We start from the raw sequence: 19,971 nt of genomic DNA, 5'->3' as shown, positions 1-19,971 counted from the left end.
TTTCCCATAATTTCATGGATAAATGTCCACCGGTTAGATATTATTTTGATGTACTTGGCTGGCATACGCTCACGTTCGTTGTTCCAATCATGAGAAAACAAATTTATGTCGATCCCTAACTATAGCTAATGCCAACGAGTAAGACCAGATGTTTTAGGCGGATCATGTGGGGTTCTTTGTGGCATTTGATATGCCAACTAATAGCAGGGAGGGTTGAAACTAAAATTTGTGTCCGCAACCTAAAGCAAAACAATTAGCCAAGAGACAGCTCCTATTTCAAAACACTCTTAAGTTGCGGTACTACTGTATACCAACTACGTTATTTTAGATAGGCAGGATTAAGAGTCACAGTTGTTCGTAGAATACATGGTTAGCTCAGATGCACCCTAATTCAAACAGCAACGATTCCAAGCTGAAAAAGTCTGAATAAATGTTTATTTTGGTAACAAGATACAAAAAAATCCAAAAACACAATTAGGTTACCAAGAGATATATAGGCGAGAAGTAACAATAACACATAACGGGGATCTCACAAAGACCGAATAGTAACAACTAAATATAGTATTCCACTTAGGGATAGATACCTTTCACATTTGAATATATATTGTGCCAATTTGTGGCACCAGGGAATTGTTACCGATACCAGATGATACTTTTGTGTGTGTTCATGTGTTAATAAATGTGAATTTGTTTAATAATAACATCATTTTTTTTTATTTAACATTTAGCAGTGAGTTAAAAAAGATAACAATGCTGTCCAATTGTTATATCTTGTTTTGTTACACTTCTGAGTCTCATTTGTAAGCAGTTGCAATAGCAAGACGTCAGATGTCAGTTGTGTATAGACTACGGTGTGTGGCCTAGTCAAGAAGTAGTCTTTGCACGTAGGCTGAATCTAGTCTTATGTTGCACCCTACAAAGTGTTAATACTGTAAGTGTTTAACTTAGGACACACACCTATGCTCTCACGTGTCAAGCTTGTGTACGCACAAAAACATGCACTACGTCCTTTTTCACAGCAAAATTTAGATAAAAACTGACGTTGACGTGGAAAAGTACGCTGCCTCACAGCAACCTCATGGCTGTCGTACGCTCATTTCTACAGGCTGTGGATACTCTTGCTACACACATAAGTGATGCTGGGTAACTGTCTACAAAAATAAGTACCAACTTTTTCTCTTCAGATTGATTGATGTGTACATTTGGGCCTGACAACATTTAATTTGAACAATGTAACCACTCCGAAATTCACAATTTCTCCAATGCATTTATTGTTTCATATACACATTTGTACGCCGCCTTACGCCCGATTGTAGCTGAGATAGGCTCCAGCGCCCCCCGCGACCCCAAAGGGAATAAGCGGTAGCAAATGGATGGATGGATGGATACACATTTGTGAAGACATATATTAATTTATCTAGACAATCATTTTGCCACAATGTCTTCCTGTGACTGCAGCAGGCAGAAGCGTTTGGCGAGACACAATGGGGGGGATCTCATACTGTACGGCTGCGACAGTCCTCTCCTAAATTGTAATAATAGATTGAGTAATCAAACAAGAGTCAAAGTCTTTCGTATAACTTTTTATAGCACTGGCATGTTTAAATTAAAAATTATTTTCACAAAACTAAGGGCACCAGGAAGCATACCGTATAAACACGTATTGAAGTTACACAAATTGTATTTCCATTGCTTGTATACCGACCCGTGACTTCTTCCTTGAAGTGAAAACCAGTGGAGGTCAACCAAACCAAGATGGTTGTTGTACAGTAAGCAGCACACAAACTATCTGAATACAAAAGAGGCTTAAATATTTTAGCAAAAAGCAGCTGCGAGCAAAACAATCTAACTATTCAATGGAATAGATCCCTATATGTTATCAAGAAAACATTTGTCGAGTGATATCAAGGGTCGCATTCCCAGACATATTGAACTATTCTACACGACAAAACAGATGGAGACTTAGAAAAGCATGGAAGTCTACAACTTCTTTGTGTGTAGCCGTGTCAAGGAAATTGGTATCAAGACTCTCCTGGATAATTATGCATAGTTTTTGCTTGGGTAAGGTTGCATTTCATAATTTAACTTTGCGTCTTAAGAAGCCAAGTTTGTTGCTGTTGTTGTACACAGCAATAACAAGTAGGCGGGATTTTATCTGTCTTTATCAAAATATAACTACAGATGTCAACAGTGTTTTACGTGCTAAAAGCTTCATTTACGATTGTTGCCTTTGGTAAAAGCTTAAAGGCCTACTGAAATGCGATTTTCTTATTTAAACGGGGATAGCAGGTCCATTCTATGTGTCATACTTGATCATTTCGCGATATTGCCATATTTTTGCTGAAAGGATTTAGTAGAGAACATCGACGATAAAGTTCGCAACTTTTGGTCGCTGATAAAAAAGCCTTGTCTGTACCGGAAGTAGAGGACGATATGAGCGTGACGTCACAGGTTGTGGAGCTCATCACATCCGCACATTGTTTACAATCATGGCCACCAGCAGCGAGAGTGATTCGGACCGAGAAAGCGACGATTTCCCCATTAATTTGAGCGAGGATGAAAGATTTGTGGATGAGGAAAGTGAGAGTGAAGGACTAGAGGGCAGTGGGAGCGATTCAGATAGGGAAGATGCTGTGAGAGGCGGGTGGGACCTGATATTCAGCTGGGAATGACTAAAACAGTAAATAAACACAAGACATATATATACTCTATTAGCCACAACACAACCAGGCTTATATTTAATATGCCACAAATGAATCCCGCATAACAAACACCTCCCCCCTCCCGTCCATATAACCCGCCAATACAACTCAAACACCTCAATCCCACAGCCCAAAGTACCGTTCACCTCCCCTAAGTTCATACAGCACATATATTTCCCCAAAGTCCCCAAAGTTACATATGTGGCATGCACATAACGGCACGCACGTACGGGCAAGCGATCAAATGTTTGGAAGCCGCAGCTGCATGCGTACTCACGGTACCGCGTCTGCGCATCCAACTCAAAGTCCTCCTCGTAAGAGTCTCTGTTGTCCCAGTTCTCCACAGGCCAATGGTAAAGCTTGACTGTCATCTTTCGGGAATGTAAGCAATGAAACACTGGCTGTGTTTGTGTTGCTGAAGTCGGCCGCAATACACCGCTTCCCTCCTACGGCTTTCTTCTTTGCTGTCTCCATTGTTCATTGAACAAATTGCAAAAGATTCACCAACACAGATGTCCAGAATACTGTGGAATTTTGCGATGAAAACAGACGACTTAATAGCTGGCCACTATGCTGTCCCAAAATGTCCTCTACAATCCGCGACGTCACGCGCTGACGTCATCATACCGAGACGTTTTCAGCAGGATATTTCGCGTGAAATTTAAAATTGCACTTTAGTAAGCTAACCCGGCCGTAATGGCATGTGTTGCAATGTTAAGATTTCATCATTGATATATAAACTATCAGACTGCGTGGTCGGTAGTAGTGGGTTTCTGTAGGCCTTTAACTCTTTTGGGTTTTACTCACATTTGCTTTCTTCTGTTTAGACTCGCCGAGTTGGCGCTTTTTGAAACTTTCATAGCAAAAATGTGTTTAAGAAATACGAATAATATCAAGATAATACTTAAGTGGAAAATGATAAACGTTAAAAGTATATCAAACAAACCTTTAACGAAGTAATCAATGCAAACTCATGCATTCTTTGACTCTGCTCCATTGGACTGGAGTGTGAGACGCTTTTATCGTCGTCATTTTATAAAATCTTGCACTCTTCCGCCCTTTTTGATTATCTCTCGAGGAACTCTGAAGACATTTTTAATTTTTTCCGCGATTCGTACAGCCAAAATCAACACACGTATAGGTCTTTTTTTTTTTGAGAAAGGCTAAATGGCGCCTAGTACCCATTGAGAACAGAGCTAGGTTGACCACCACCAGTATTCACTGGGCGGGACATGGGCCGGACATGATGTCAGAAACATTCCAGCTATAGGGGGCAATCAGACTCACTCATCCTTAGTATCATATCAAGGATGGTCGTCTCAGTCTGTGTGTGTGTGGGAGAGGAAGGTGTGGCGGTTGCAACGAGTATCTTTTCAAACGCTCATCTGTTTTAGTGATGTACATCCATCTTCTTCTTCACTTTGTTCCTGATGCCCGACTATTTATTTTTATTTATTTATTTTTTTAGCCTGCATGCTGTTTTCCGTAGCAGGATAAAGAAGTGCCTTTTACTGAGTCCTAATTGGGCAGCACGTACCGTTCTCAGTAACGTGGCTTTCAATATTCCTTGCATATTTACACGTCTGGGGTTGAGTTGAAGTGGATAGCGATAGAAATGTAGAAATGTGCTTGGATTTGTGCGTACGAATATTTAATATATCTAATTTTTTTTTCTTCCATACACCGTTTTTCTGGATTTGATCGTATGGCCATTTTTAGTAGGAAAGCCACACAACTCCCCAGCTCTTTGTAACGTGCATCTTCGTTGTAGTTTTCATTACAAAATTTGGAGGTGTTGAAATCACCATGTGAAATCACTTATGCTAATCAGTTGCATGTCTCTGGCAAAAACAATGTATATTAGCATCGAGGTAGCCCTTCTTAAAAAGTAACGCCTTACTTTATGTTTGAGTGTTTTCTATCAGGCATACTTGCTTTGTTGGCAAATGTCCAGTATCACCTAGAGCAGGGGTAGGGAACCTGTGGCTCTTTTGATGACTGCATCTGGCTCTCAGATAAATCTCAGCTAACATCGCTTAACACGATAAGTAATGAATAATTCCTCTGGTAATCACAGTTTTAAAAATAACGTTCAAAATATAAAACATTCTCATGCATTTTAACCGACCGCAACTGCTCAAGAAGTTGCATTAATGGTAAGAAGTATTTTATTTATTATTGGTTAGCTTCAGAATAACAATGGTATTAAAAAGAATAAGAGACTTATTATACTCTAAACATGTTGGTTTTACTTAAAAATGCATGCATTTAGTTATATTCAGTGTTAAAAAAATATTATATGGCTCTCACGGAAATACATTTTAAAATATTTAGCTTTCATGGCTCTCTCAGTCGAAAAGGTTCCCGACCCCTGACCTCGAGGCAGTCCGACTGAGTCCTCTCTGAGTGGTGCCTGAGTGCTTGTTTGCCCGCCAAGTGTTTGAGCCGAGTCTGCAACTGGACATGACGTTTATTTATTATTGGTTAGTTTCAAAATAACAATGGTATTAAAAAGAATGAGAGACGTATTATACTCTAAACATGTTGGTCTTACTTAAAAATGCACGCATTTAGTTATATTCAGTGTTTAAAAAATATTATATGGCTCTCACGGAAATACATTTTAAAATATTTGGCTTTCATGGCTCTCTCAGTCGAAAAGGTTCCCGACCCCTGACCGAGAGGCAGTCCGACTGAGTCCCCTCTGAGTGGTGCCTGAGTGCTTGTTTGCCCGCCAAGTGTTTGAGTCGAGTCTGCAACTGGACATGACGTCATGTGCAACAAAGGCATCGAAATATGGCACCATTTGATTTTACGTGAATAGATACCCAGTAGTACCGACGGAATTTGGCCGGTCCCTATAAAATTACAGAATTTGGTACCCATCCCTTATTGCACTTCAAAACTATTACATTTCCTGACGACAGAGAAACAGATAAGCTTGTTTATTTGTTGTGCTATGGTCTTGGATCCAGAAGAAATTTAAGATAATGTAGCCAAATGTCCACCGATTGATTGTGCAGCTGACATATATTTACGCCTTGGCAAAAGTATTTGCTTCCTGAGTGTTCTTGTTCAAGTTGTTCTGCTAGTTTACGATGCCATATTTTAAATGAGACGGATTAGAATGCATCAGCTCACACATGCTATACTGTAAATCATTCATCAGCCCCTGGCGGGGGGGTGGAGGGGGAAATATCTATCAGGTGCAAGTTTGAAGAGGGAAACCAAAATAGCCGTGCTGTCAGACGGGGCGAGGTTAGAGTGAAAGAGGAGTGTCACCCACAGCAGATGCTCGGGGAGTTTAGGCATAGCAGCAGCTATTAGCACCTTTCTGCCACTCAGCCGGGGTGACAGCGAAGGTGCAGACCTGCGAGGACCACAGAGCCCCCACGCTGTGCTCGGTGACACGGCTCGGGCGGCAAATAGGCACACGTGTCGTAAACTTTCACTTTATGATACACGTTCGCTGCAAAGATGGGTTCCTGTGAACACACTGGCTTCGGGACACTGTCAAAGAGCATTTTTGTGAGGTCTGACACGTTGGACAAACTAGCACAGAGGAAAATTGAGGTTAAGGATCAGCACGGACCCTTGTCACGTTTGGTCAGTTAGTTGTCAGGTGATGTTATCACAGCTCTATTTTAGTGTGTGTCCACTTTAGAGGTGGGATTTTTTAAAGTATTCAATCATGGGTCCAACAGGACCTTTTCTGTTTCAACGTGACTGTTCCTGTCTACACTAAGTCGTTTAACTCCTTAATCGAATAATTATTTAGCCTAAGCCCCGTTTCAGCCACACTAAACCATGGTTTAAGGTTCCCCTCCTCGGACACATTTTTACACGGGTAAGTCAGCCGTGTAATTATTGACTCTCCGGCACTTAGCTTTGTATGGGCTCATTGATCGTTTACAAAGTGAGTTCGGAGAAGTGACGGCAGAAAGACCGCGCCCACACAGGAAGTGACGTCAGAAAGAACAAGCCACAGCCAGCTTCATAATGAAGCGGTTTCGTAACTCGGCGCTAACCGCTGGAAATATGGAGGCGTGTCAACCAGAAAGTGTTTCTTATTCCTCTACTTGTGGAAATCGCACATGAATAACTTAAGAGAAAGCGATTGCAGCTATTTCGGATACAACACTTCTCAGACGGCAAGAGAACTTTTGAATGTCTATTTGTCGAAGGAGAGTCAACGAGAATGCGAGCTCCCGCCGATGTGATAAAAAAAGGTAGCGTGTGCTTTGTATTACCTGGCCGTCAAGGGAAAGCTAACTACGGAAAACGGCGAATGCATTTAGACTGGAAAAGCAGACTGTATCAGTTATTGTCCGCCATGTATGTCGCCGACTCAACGTCTAGGTCCAGAGTAAATAAAGTCACCAAAAACGAATGGACAATGAAGGTGAAGGCAAAAGAGTGAGGAGTGTCCTGACCAGATACCTAGGTCCCTAGATTGATTGATGTAAAATGATCTTTGTCACATTGTTTATGTGTCTAATAAAGATTTGATTAATTTATGATGGCTCAGGTGTGATTCACAACAATAGGGCCCCACAGTACACTGGATTCCAGTTAATTGAAATACCACAACACTGGGTATTGTTCAGATAAGTTACATCTAGGAACTTGCACACAAAGCAACACTGGAGATGACATTGATGTGCGCGTTGCGCCGGCGGACGGAGGGGGCCGGGGGTTTTAAACGGTGGCATTGTTGTGTGTGGACACGGATAAGGTTAGGTGTGATTTACCATGGATAACCTTATCCGGCTTAGTGTAAACAGGGCCTTAGTACTGATGCATATGATGACCTGGGTCAGTACATTAAAGGGTTAAGTTTAGTATAATATTTATTAAATCATTGAAAAATTAACACCCTAATGAAATTGTAGAAACGATTATCATTGTGTTTGAAATGTATTACAAGAACATTGCTTATCCCCACAGCACACAGCATTCCAGTTAATTGAAATACCACAACACTGCATATTGTTCAGATAAGTTCAATTTAAGAACTTGCACACAAAGCAACACTGGAGGTGACTATGACGTGCGCATTTTACACGCATGCGTACTAGGTCGCGTTGCGCCGGCGGACGGAGGGGGCAGGTGGTCTTAAACGGTGGCATTGTTGTTTGTGGACACTGATAAGGTTAGGTGTGGTTTACCCTGGATAACCTTAGTGTAAACGGGGCCTTAGTACGAAAGAACTTGATAGCTCTTACCTCAACCCGTGAACAGGGATTGCATGCAACCTTAGACCTCACAAAATTTCACCTGGCTGAATGGATCAAAATCCTTACAAGACACATTGCAAACTATTTTCTTGTGAATGCAAGTGCAAAATTGTGAATGACTTGGTGTGATGGCCAAGTGTCCTAATATTTGTGTCCCTATATTATATGGGCAGAGGAAAATATGTTGCAGAATGCATGTACCATTATAGGGGAGTATCTGAGATGGCAATTATTGTGAGTCTCTCACGCAGGAACTTGGGATTTTGTACTGATTATTATGGTATAATTTGTTTTTGTTTTTATTTGAGACATGCGTAACAAGCTTGTGAATGTTTTCATTCATATTCTCAGAGCATTGAATTGATTGTAATTAAACTGTTCAGCTTTTTTGAAGAAGACGTTTCGCCTCTCATCCGAGCAGAATTCATTGGTTCATGTGCTTATAAATTAAGATAGGACAGCTCTAGTCTGACTAGAGCTGACCAGTTCAGACTACTGTCCTAGCTAGTCTTTGACCTCTAGCCTCATCTATTCAGCCCTGGTTTGATCTAGTCAGACTAGAGGCATCCTATGTAGTCTTTGTTCTCTTGTCTGAAACACTTCTAGTCTGACAATATCAGACTAGAGCTCAAACACTAGACACCTCTAGTCTGATTAGCTCAGACTAGAGTTCAAAGACAAAATAGGACAGTTCTAGTTTGACTAGATTACATTGAAGCTGACTAGATCCGACTAAAACTCAAATATAGAACATCTCTAGTTAGGCTAGAGCTGACTAAATGTAGTCTGATTTTATCGAGTCTGATCTGAAGCCAGAGCTAAATAGATCTGACTTGAGGTCAAAGGCAAGATAAGATACTGTAGCTCTAGTCTGATCTTGTCAGCTTTAGTCATACTAGTGTTGTCCTATCTAGTCATTGAACTCAGTCTAATCTTATTTGCTCTAGATAGGAGAATTTAAGTTAAGCTAGAGTTGATTAGAATTGACTAGATTTCAAAATTAGATAGGACAACTTTGGTCTTATCTTGTTAGCTCTAGTCAGATGAGAGGGGTCCTATCTAGTATTTGACCTTCAGTGTGATCTAGTCAGCTCTATTCTTTCAAGAGCCGTCCTATTTACCTTAGCGTTCTAGTCTGATCTAATCACCTGAAGCTGTCCTATATAGCCTTTGAGCTCTATTCTGACTAACTCAAACTAGAGCTGCATTAACTAGTCTTGGAGCTCTAGTTAACTAGAGCTGACTAGATCAACGCTGCCCAACCTCGTCTTGGATTTATACTTCTAGTCTGACCTAGTCAGCCCTAGCCTGACTAGAGGTGTCCTCTAGGATTTGAGCTCTAGTCTGACTTTAACTGACAAAATCAAATGAGAGCAGAGTCGATCAAACTAAAGTTCAAGACTAGATTGGACAACTTTGGTCTTATCGTGTTAGCTCTAGTCAGATGAGAAGTGTCCTATCTAGTATTTGACCTTCAGTGTGATCTAGTCAGCTCTATCCTTTCAAGAGACGTCCTATTTACCTTAGCGTTCTAGTCTGATCTAATCAGCTGAAGCTGTCCTATATAAGCTGTCCTATATAGCCTTTGAGCTCTATTCTGACTAACTCAAACTAGAGCTGCCTTAACTAGTCTTTGAGCTCTAGTTAACTAGAGCTGACTAGATCAACGCTGCCCAACCTAGTCTTGGATTTCTACTTCTAGTCTGACCTAGTCAGCCCTAGCCTGACTAGAGGTGTCCTCTAGGATTTGAGCTCTAGTCTGACTTTAACTGACAAAATCAAATGAGAGCAGAGTCGATCACACTAAAGTTCAAAGACTAGATAGGACAGGTATAGCCTGATCTGATCAGTTGTAGTCTGACTATAGCTGCTCTACCTACTCTTTGAGCATGAACTAATGAAGCCTGTAATCTGAAGAGTCAAGTTGTGATCCCTAAGAACATGGTTAACAAGTAGACTTGAAGAATACCACGTTTTACACTTGCACACTAAATAATAGTTCTGGATTCTGTACAGCAGACGGATTGGCTGACAGCCACATGTCTGCACTACTGTAACAAGCATTTTGTTTCAGCTCAACACATCACTTATTCAAATTGTCACACTCAAATCCAGGTTGTTGTACTTTCCCACTGACGTCCCTTGTTTTATGGTATTTCAGTCTCTCAGGATGTCCCATTGCCGCAGCAGAGAAGCTGGCCAAAGCCCAGGAGAAACACCAAGGCTGTGACGGCTCTAAACCCAACCAGGCTTCTGACCGGGTCTTAAGGTAGCGCAGACTCCCTTTTCACCCACTCCTCATCAGGTGGTCTTCAAACAACACAAACACACTAAAACGTTGTCAACGTCAGTGGCAGACGTTGGATAAAAGTGGCCATTAGATGAATAGTTTGAGGCATGTTCTGAGATGGACCTACTATAATATGAGGGATGCCTCATGTTAGTTAAATTTACATGTCTGAATGTTTTGTTCTTTTCCCTCCATTGCATTTCTTAAAGCTGTTGAAGTCTTTTATGTTTTATGTAAATGTTCTCTAGTGGATACTTGCAAGAGACCGCATTTGTCTCCTACTATTGAAGACAAATGTCTTTATCATCGTAACACAATCACAGTCACATTTATCACATTGCGGCACCGATTTTTTTTTGTGTGTGTGTGTGTTTGAAGTAAATAATGAAAATGCTGCGATGTCACAGTTAATCGCACATTTCATATTTAAATCTGACTCAACATAAACAGGATAAGAAGGTACACTTCATCTATTCCTTGTTATGGTTTGAGGCTACATATATAAGGATATCAAATGATGAAACATTATCACGGCTTTGTTTTAAAGCGAGATAAGAAAAATAGAATATCCTGTCCCCGAAACAGCACTCAATTTTTCAGCATCCGCCTCCATATTTCAGCCTTGGACTATTGCCAACAGTTTGCGCTTTCCTTCAAGTCTGCCCGCTTTAAGCCAAATTTCCTTCCCCTCCCTCGGGCAATGTTCAGTGGCTCGGTCCAACTTCCACCCCCTCGTCATTTATTTTCCAGGCCTATGTGCTTTGTCAAACAACTGGACTATCCTCAGTATGGTCACAAGAACAATGTCTCCACCAGCACGCCTCGATCCAACCTGGCCAAGGAGCTGGAGAAGTACTCCAAGACCAGCTTCGACTACAGCGCCTTCGAGAACACCAACAACCACCATGTGTACGGCAAACGGGCTATCGCACCCAAAGTTCACGGGCAAAGGGATTCCTCCCCTAAAGGATTTGACGGTAACATTATATGCAAATGTTTCTGTATCTATTAAACTAGTGATGGAACTACAGTCGTATTCAAAAGTTTACATACACTTGTAAAGAACATAATGTCATGGCTGTCTTGAGTTTCCAATCATTTCTATAACTCTTATTTTTTTTGTGATAGAGTGATTGGAGCACATACTTGTTGGTCACAAAAAACATTCATGAAGTTTGGTTCTTTTATGAATTTATTATGGATCTACTGAAAATGTGACCAAATCTTCTGGGTCAAAAGTATACATACAGCAATGTTAATATTTGGTTACATGTCCTTTGGCAAGTTTCACTGCAATAAGGCGCTTTTGGTAGCCATCCACAAGCTTCTGGTTGAATTTTTGACCACTCCTCTTGACAAAATTGGTGCAGTTCAGCTAAATGTGTTGGTTTTCTGACATGGACTTGTTTCTTCAGCATTGTCCACACGTTTAAGTCAGGACTTTGGGAAGGCCATTCTAAAACCTTAATTCTAGCCTGATTTAGCCATTCCTTTATCACTTTTGACGTGTGTTTGGGGTCATTGTCCTGTTGGAACACCCAACTGCACCCAAGACCCAACCTCCGGGCTGATGATTTTAGGTTGTCCTGAAGAATTTGGAGGTAATCCTCCTTTTTCATTGTCCCATTTACTCTCTGTAAAGCACCAGTTCCATTGGCAGCAAAACAGGCCCAGAGCATAAAACTACCACCACCATGCTTGACGGTAGCCATGGTGTTCCTGGGATTAAAGGCCTCACCTTTTCTCCTCCAAACATATTGCTGCTTATTGTGGCCAAACAGCTACATTTTGGTTTCATCTGACCACAGAACTTTCCTCCAGAAGGTCTTATATTTGTCCATGTGATGTCAGATGAAACAAAAATGGAGCTGTTTGGCCACAATACCCAGCAATATAACAGTAACAGGCACATTTGTTATAACATTATCACTGTGACTTCTTTCCATCAACACAACAACATTCAGAGCATGTTGCTACCACTGATGTCAGACTTTGTGAGCGCTTTAGAACGTTATCATGTTTAATTTTTGCTACAAGTTTCAAACAGGAACATAAAACAGTGATTTACAATGTCCCTTCTCGCTGGGATGTCGACTGATGTGATGGTTGTATCTTTCAGCACTTATGCGCTCCGTGAGCTGCCATAATTTGTTGAGAGCCATATATTATCAAGTTGGTAGCGTGTCGATTTTCAAAGTCGACCAATTTCTTGTCTTGGTGCCACAACCTTCTATTACACAGGTGAGAGTCATGATTAAGATCCAGTATCAAAAGCAGTAAGGAAGCAGCTCAAGCTCCTTCTTCTTTATTTTAACCAACGTTACTAGCAGCTCAAGCGACTAGTGGTTGGAGAAGCAGTTTTAGTAAGGTGTCATGATGCCAGAAATATAGTTAATATTTGCTGCTACAATAACAATGTTGCTATTGCTTGCATTTTACTGATCTAAGGTCCAGCTCACGTCCCTCCCGTTAAATATGCTTGGTGTTCAAGCTAGCTCTGTTCTCAATGGGTACAAGGCGCCATTTAGCCTTTCTCGAAGAAAAATGCCCTATGCTTGTGTTGTTTTCGGCTGTACCAATCGTTCAAATCGCAAAAAGAATAAACATTTCTTCAGAGTTCCTCGAGAGGTATTTAAAAAGGGTGAAAGAGTGCAAGATTTTATGAAACGACGAGAAAAGAATGCAGCTCACAGTTGAAGAATGCATGAGTGTCCGATAATATCTGCCTGCCGATAAATGCTTTAAAATGTAATATCGGAAATTATCGGTATCGTTTTTTTTATTATCGGTATCTTTTATTTATTTATTTATTTTTTTTTTAATTTATTAAATCAACATAAAAAAACACAAGATACACTTACAATTAGTGCACCAACCCAAAAAACCTCCCTCCCCCATTTACACTCATTCACACAAAAGGGTTGTTTCTTTCTGTTATTAATATTCTGGTTCCCTACATTATATATCAATACATATCAATACAGTCTGCAAGGGATACAGTCTGTAAGCACACATGATTGTGCGTGCTGCTGGTCCACTAATAGTACTAACCTTTAACAGTTAATTTTACTCATTTTCAATAAGTACTAGTTTCTATGTCACTGTTTTTATATTGTTTTACTTTCTTTTTTATTCAAGAAAATGTTTTAAATGTATTTATCTTATTTTATTGTATTAATATTTTTAAAAAATTACCTTATCTTCACCATACCTGGTTGTCCAAATTAGGCATAATAATGTGTTAATCCCACGACTGTATATATCAGTATCGGTTGATATCGGTATCGGTAATTAAAGAGTTGGACAATATCGGAATATCGGATAACGGCAAAAAGCCATTATCGGACATCCCTAGTTTGCAGTGATCACTTTCCCATGTAAGTATTAGTAATAATAATTATTATTTGTGTTATTAAAATTACTAAATAAAAAACCTAAAAGAGTTCGGCTTTTACCAAAGGCAGCAATCATAAATGAAGCTTTCAGCACATACACGATGTTGACATCTGTAGTTATATTTTGATAAAGATGGGGGAAAAGACGTTACTCGTAAACGGTGCGTGCAACAGCAACAAACATAGCAGTAAACGCAAAGTTAAATCATTAATTGCAACCTTACCCAAGCAACAACAAAAAAAGATTCCGGGGCGCAGCCACTGTTGCTGCTCACTGCTCCCCTCACTTCCCCGGGGGTGATCAAGGGTTATGGGTCAAATGCAGAGAATAATTTCGCCACACCTTGTGTGTGTGACAATCTTTGGTACTTTAACTTTTTAACTTTAAAAACAATGCATATTTATCCAGGAGAGTCTTGATACCAATTTCCTTGACACAGCCACACACAAAGAAGTTGTAGGCCTCCATGCTTTCCCAATTTTCCATCAGTTTTGTCACGTAGAATGACGTCTGGAACACAATAGTTCCATATGTTTGGGAACGCGACCGACGTACAATCCTTGTTATCACTCAACAAATCTTTTTTTATAAAACATAGGGATCTATTCCGCTGCGATTTTTTGGTCATATCTGCTTTTTGCAGGGACGATTTAAGCCTCTTTTGTACTCAGATAGTCCGTGCGCTGCTTGCTGTACAACAGCCATCTTAGCTTGGTTGACCACCAATTTTTCCACTTCCAAGAAGAAGTCACGTGTCAGAATACAAGCAATAGCTTGGTTCATATGAAGGTCACAACATGTAAATGTAGCGTTTTTTTCTGTGTTTTTGAGAGCTTTATAGGCGGAATAGATTAATCTCAATTACCCGTGATGTTAGCCGCTTTTTAACGGGAGTTTTTCACTATTTACAACGCACGGAAAAGGGAAAGACGTGTGTTCTTGCGCACATAAAGATGGTGGATAGTGATCAAAATTCCAAAAATACTAATATCATGTTTCTGTAAACAATCTCCTTATTGTGTAATTTCCACCAGGTACTACAATTTAAATCAGGGCCACATTTTTGGTGTTTTTCCAAATTATGTGATTCAAGCATAATCATTGTGACAAGAGTTTTGTAAAGTTTACTTAAACCCACTCCAGTGTGTTTTTTGTACTGTACAAGTTAAACCGGTTTAAAGACTATGCCGCCAGACAGTTGAAGCAGAGTCACCAAATATCCCAAAACCCTTTTCCTTTTAAGCTTTTAAAAAGTGAATAAACAGCGTATTAAAAAATTACGTATTTTTTACCTGTACTTTTTTTTTCATAATATTTATTAGCACATTCCTAACCTCTAATATTAACACATGCATGTTGGTTTTTTTAAAAAAGGGTTCTTATGAACATAAGCATAACAAGATCACACACAACAAGAAATTATGCTTGTTTTGGCAACAGTTTATTTTTGCACGACAGGACTTACTTAAGCAGAATAGCAACGACCAAACCAAACTCAAAGTGTGTCTCAGTCGGTCAGTATTGTGTAAACACTTTAATTATTAGCTTTTGCTTTTATATTGATATTGTCAGCAAATTCAATTAATTGACGAGTGTGCACTATGTTGCTTGCTATTGTCATCATATTTCTGTAGCTGATGCAGCTATCGCCATCCCGCCCACTCAACCTGCAATGGAACACGAAAAGGGTTTACTGATCGCAACAGTGCCAAGGTGAATTAAATTGAAATGGGCACAAATAAAAACAAATAACACGTGAGCCGTGCGTATGGAACTTGAAACCTATAACCAAGTGTGTACGGTATGTTCACATCCCTATATCTTAATGCCTGCTGGGGTACCAAATTCTATGCGTAAAAATTAAACGGTACCATTGTTCGATACCTTTTGTTTTTGTGACGTCGTCACATCCGGTTGCAGACGCAGAAGGCGCCGGCTCAAACGCTTGACGGGAGAAACAATCCCTCAAGCAGCTCTCAGAGTAGCCAATTTTACCATTTTCCATGCCAACAAATAGAAAACACTGGAACGTAAAGTGAGGGTCCACTTTTCCTAAATGCGCTAGCTCGATATTAATTTACATTAACTTTGTCATACACGTTCTACTGATTAGTAGGAGTGTCAAAAAATAGATTTTGAGATTAATCGCGATTCTTATTTGTAACGATTCTTAATTGATTCAAAAATATATACAGGTAAAAGCCAGTAAATTAGAATATTTTGAAAAACTTGATTTATTTCAGTAATTGCATTCAAAAGGTGTAACTTGTACATTATATTTATTCATTGCACACAGACTGATGCATTCAAATGTTTATTTCATTTAATTTTGATGATTTGAAGTGGCAACAAATGAAAATCCAAAATTCCGTGTGTCACAAAATTAGAATATTGTGTAAGGCTAATACAAAAAAGGGATTTTTAGAAATGTTGGCCAACTGAAAAGTATGAAAATGAAAAATATGAGCATGTACAATACTCAATACTTGGTTGGAGCTCCTTTTGCCTCAATTACTGCGTTAATGCGGCGTGGCATGGAGTCGATGAGTTTCTGGCACTGCTCAGGTGTTATGAGAGCCCAGGTTGCTCTGATAGTGGCCTTCAACTCTTCTGCGTTTTTGGGTCTGGCATTCTGCATCTTCCTTTTCACAATACCCCACAGATTTTCTATGGGGCTAAGGTCAGGGGAGTTGGCGGGCCAATTTAGAACAGAAATACCATGGTCCGTAAACCAGGCACGGGTAGATTTTGCGCTGTGTGCAGGCGCCAAGTCCTGTTGGAACTTGAAATCTCCATCTCCATAGAGCAGGTCAGCAGCAGGAAGCATGAAGTGCTCTAAAACTTGCTGGTAGACGGCTGTGTTGACCCTGGATCTCAGGAAACAGAGTGGACCGACACCAGCTGGACTGCTGCTGAGTGGTCCAAAGTCATGTTTTCTGACGAAAGCAAATTTTGCATTTCCTTTGGAAATCGAGGTCCCAGAGTCTGGAGGAAGACAGGAGAGGCACAGGATCCACGTTGCCTGAAGTCTAGTGTAAAGTTTCCACCATCAGTGATGGTTTGGGGTGCCATGTCATCTGCTGGTGTCGGTCCACTCTGTTTCCTGAGATCCAGGGTCAACACAGCCGTCTACCAGCAAGTTTTAGAGCACTTCATGCTTCCTGCTGCTGACCTGCTCTATGGAGATGGAGATTTCAAGTTCCAACAGGACTTGGCGCCTGCACACAGCGCAAAATCTACCCGTGCCTGGTTTACGGACCATGGTATTTCTGTTCTAAATTGGCCCGCCAACTCCCCTGACCTTAGCCCCATAGAAAATCTGTGGGGTATTGTGAAAAGGAAGATGCAGAATGCCAGACCCAAAAACGCAGAAGAGTTGAAGGCCACTATCAGAGCAACCTGGGCTCTCATAACACCTGAGCAGTGCCAGAAACTCATCGACTCCATGCCACGCCGCATTAAAGCAGTAATTGAGGCAAAAGGAGCTCCAACCAAGTATTGAGTATTGTACAAGCTCATATTTTTCATTTTCATACTTTTCAGTTGGCCAACATTTCTAAAAATCCCTTTTTTGTATTAGCCTTACACAATATTCTAATTTTGTGACACACGGAATTTTGGATTTTCATTTGTTGCCACTTCAAATCATCAAAATTAAATGAAATAAACATTTGAATGCATCAGTCTGTGTGCAATGAATAAATATAATGTACAAGTTACACCTTTTGAATGCAATTACTGAAATAAATCAAGTTTTTCAAAATATTCTAATTTACTGGCTTTTACCTGTATATATCATAACAGATTTACTTAACAAAAGAGACGTGTTGGATACTTCTCTTGTTGCCTCATTTGTATTTGACTTTTATTAAATGTTTGGGAAGCATTTTATTAAACAAAACCAGTTTTCTTTCAAGTAATATAAAACTATTTTATGGAGGAATGTAGCTTATCATTGGACTGGTATCCAATGTTATTAAAAAAGTATAGATTTTGAATCGAGAATCGTTTTGAACAGAGAATTGATTCTGAATCAAATCTTTACCCCCAAGAATCGAATCGAATCAAATCGAATCATGTGGTGTCCAGAAATTCACAGCCCGACTGATTGCCATTAGCAGTTTTACATGGCGATTTCAACACCTCTAAATTTGGTAGTGAAAACTGCAACTATTGTATTTTCCAGACTATAAATTGCACCGCCCACTACATTTAAAAAGAAAAATATTTATTTTATAAATTAGCTGCACTGGATTATAAACCGCAGATATACGTTGTGAAATGGAATGTTTACATGGAAAGATTTTGTAAATGTTAATTTGCATACCTTAATTGTTTCCATACGATGCCTGTAATACGGCAATTAAACGGCTAACAAAACAGAAAATAAATCAATATCTTTATTCATCCTGTATGAGATGAATACGATTTTCCCCGATTTTGATAAGGTTCAAGATGTCCATCAGGATTCTTCTTCCTTGTACTTTGTAAACACTTTGAGTTTTTGAACAGTTTCTTAAAGTCGATTGTTTGATTTGTTTGCTTAATCCAATCCATAATTTAGCCGTAAGCTAAGGAAAATCAATTGATTAGCCGCACCTTTGCATACACTGCAAGGTTCAAAGCTTGGGAAAAAGCTTATAGTCCAGAAAATACGGTAAGATGCGCGTTAAAATTAAACAACTGGTGTGTAATAAGTACAATACTTACAGTTTAAACACTTTTTAGGTATCAACATTAGACTAGACTGTCATATTTAGCTTCATGGCAAAGACTATTTCCTGACTAGGAAATTATGGAGGTTTATTTGAAATAGGGACAGATACAAAAACATAGACATCTGAAACAGTTATCCAATGTATGCATCATAGTGTTTGTAGCCAAAGCTAATTTACAACACTTGTCCCCAACAACAACAACAACACAGATCCAACATCATTAAGATAGGAAAATAAAAAATAGAATGAGTCGATAATAATGATAATAGTAATAATATAGACAAAGTGCAAACTAGATAAAAGCCAATAATAATAATAACACAGACAAAGTGCAGACTAGATAACACAACACATCGTTACCTATCTACTACTGCCATCTAATGTCTTGGAACTGCAACTGCACGCAACGTCTACTATTTGCAGTGAGATTGAGAAATGTACGAACACTACAACTACACAGCCCAGATATCATAGTAAGCTCACTGTTAAATGTTAAAATACAAAAAAAATTGTTATTATTAAACCAATGGAAATTAATTGACACATGAACAAATGCTGTTTGATGCATAAGCACAAACAACAGTCAGCACCCGTCCCACCACCCGGAGGCGGAGGTTAGCTACCCTCTCATCCACCGGGTTAAACTCCAACGTGCAGGCTCTGAGGCACGGGGCAACAAGTATTGCCAACCCTGCCCATCGCCTCTCACTGCGTGCAACGCCAGAGTGGAAGAAAGTTCAGCCCCTCTCAAGAGGACTGGTTCCAGAGCCCTTGCTTTGCGTCGAAGTGAGTCCGACGAGATCCAGTCGGAACTTCTCCGCTTCACGCACCAGCTCAGGCTCCTTCACCCCCAGCGAGGTGACATTCCACGTCCCAAGAGGATCGCCAAGGGCCCTGTCTTCGGCTGCCGCTCAGCCCACATTTCACCCGACTTCTATGCCCCCTACTATGAGAGGTGGGTCCATTGGAGGGGGGGGGGGGGCACGTTGCCTCTTTTAGCTGTGTCACGATGGCGGCCCCATGGGGACAGGCCCGCCATCGTGACCCACCTCCAGGCCTGGCTCTAGAGGGGGTCCCCGCTGACCCCCGTCAGGAAATATTAGTCCTAGATTTAGTTTTTTCATAAAGGTCTTCAAACTTCTATGTGTCTGGTCTCCCATCTAGGCCTAGTTTACGTTGGGAGATCCTACCAGGGGGCATAGAAGCCCCAGGACGACATAGCTCCTAGGATCATTGGGACACTCAAACTCCTCTACCAGATCACGGATACAAGCGGCCGAAATGAGTTTCCTCTGCCGGGTGGTGGGGCTCTCCCTTAAACATATGGTGAGAAGCTCTGTCATTCAGGAGGAGCTCAGAATAAAGTTGCTGCTCATCCACATCGAGAGGAGCCAGATATGGTAGTTCGGGCATCTGGTCAGGATGCCCCTAAACAGGTGTTTAGGGCATGTCCGACCGGTAGGAGGCTACGCGGAAGACCCAGGACACAAAAGGGGTGATGACGTCTCCCAGCTGGCCTGGGAACGCCTCTGGATCCCCCAGGAGAAGCTGTACAAAGTGGCTGAGGAGAGGGAAGTCTGGGCTTCTCTGCTTAGGCTGCTACCCCCACGACTCGACCTTAGATAAGC

At 40.6% G+C, this 19,971-nt stretch overlaps 1 protein-coding gene across 2 annotated transcripts in view; it reads left to right on the top strand.

The window, feature by feature from the left end:
• Window positions 1–19,971, top strand: part of myt1lb (myelin transcription factor 1-like, b) — a 318,608-nt gene that overhangs the window by 242,300 nt on the left and 56,337 nt on the right. For both annotated transcript variants that reach the window (XM_061968516.2, XM_061968515.2), the window contains exons 8-9: window positions 10,101–10,208; window positions 10,980–11,206. In XM_061968516.2, coding sequence (XP_061824500.1) covers window positions 10,101–10,208; window positions 10,980–11,206 — 335 coding nt within the window. The remainder of the gene's footprint in view (window positions 1–10,100; window positions 10,209–10,979; window positions 11,207–19,971) is intronic.

The sequence above is a fragment of the Nerophis lumbriciformis genome, linkage group LG08, assembly GCF_033978685.3.
Source record: "Nerophis lumbriciformis linkage group LG08, RoL_Nlum_v2.1, whole genome shotgun sequence".
NCBI lineage: Eukaryota > Metazoa > Chordata > Actinopteri > Syngnathiformes > Syngnathidae > Nerophis > Nerophis lumbriciformis.
Note: the sequence above shows the minus strand (reverse complement) of the source record. Positions and strands in the feature narration are given on the sequence as shown.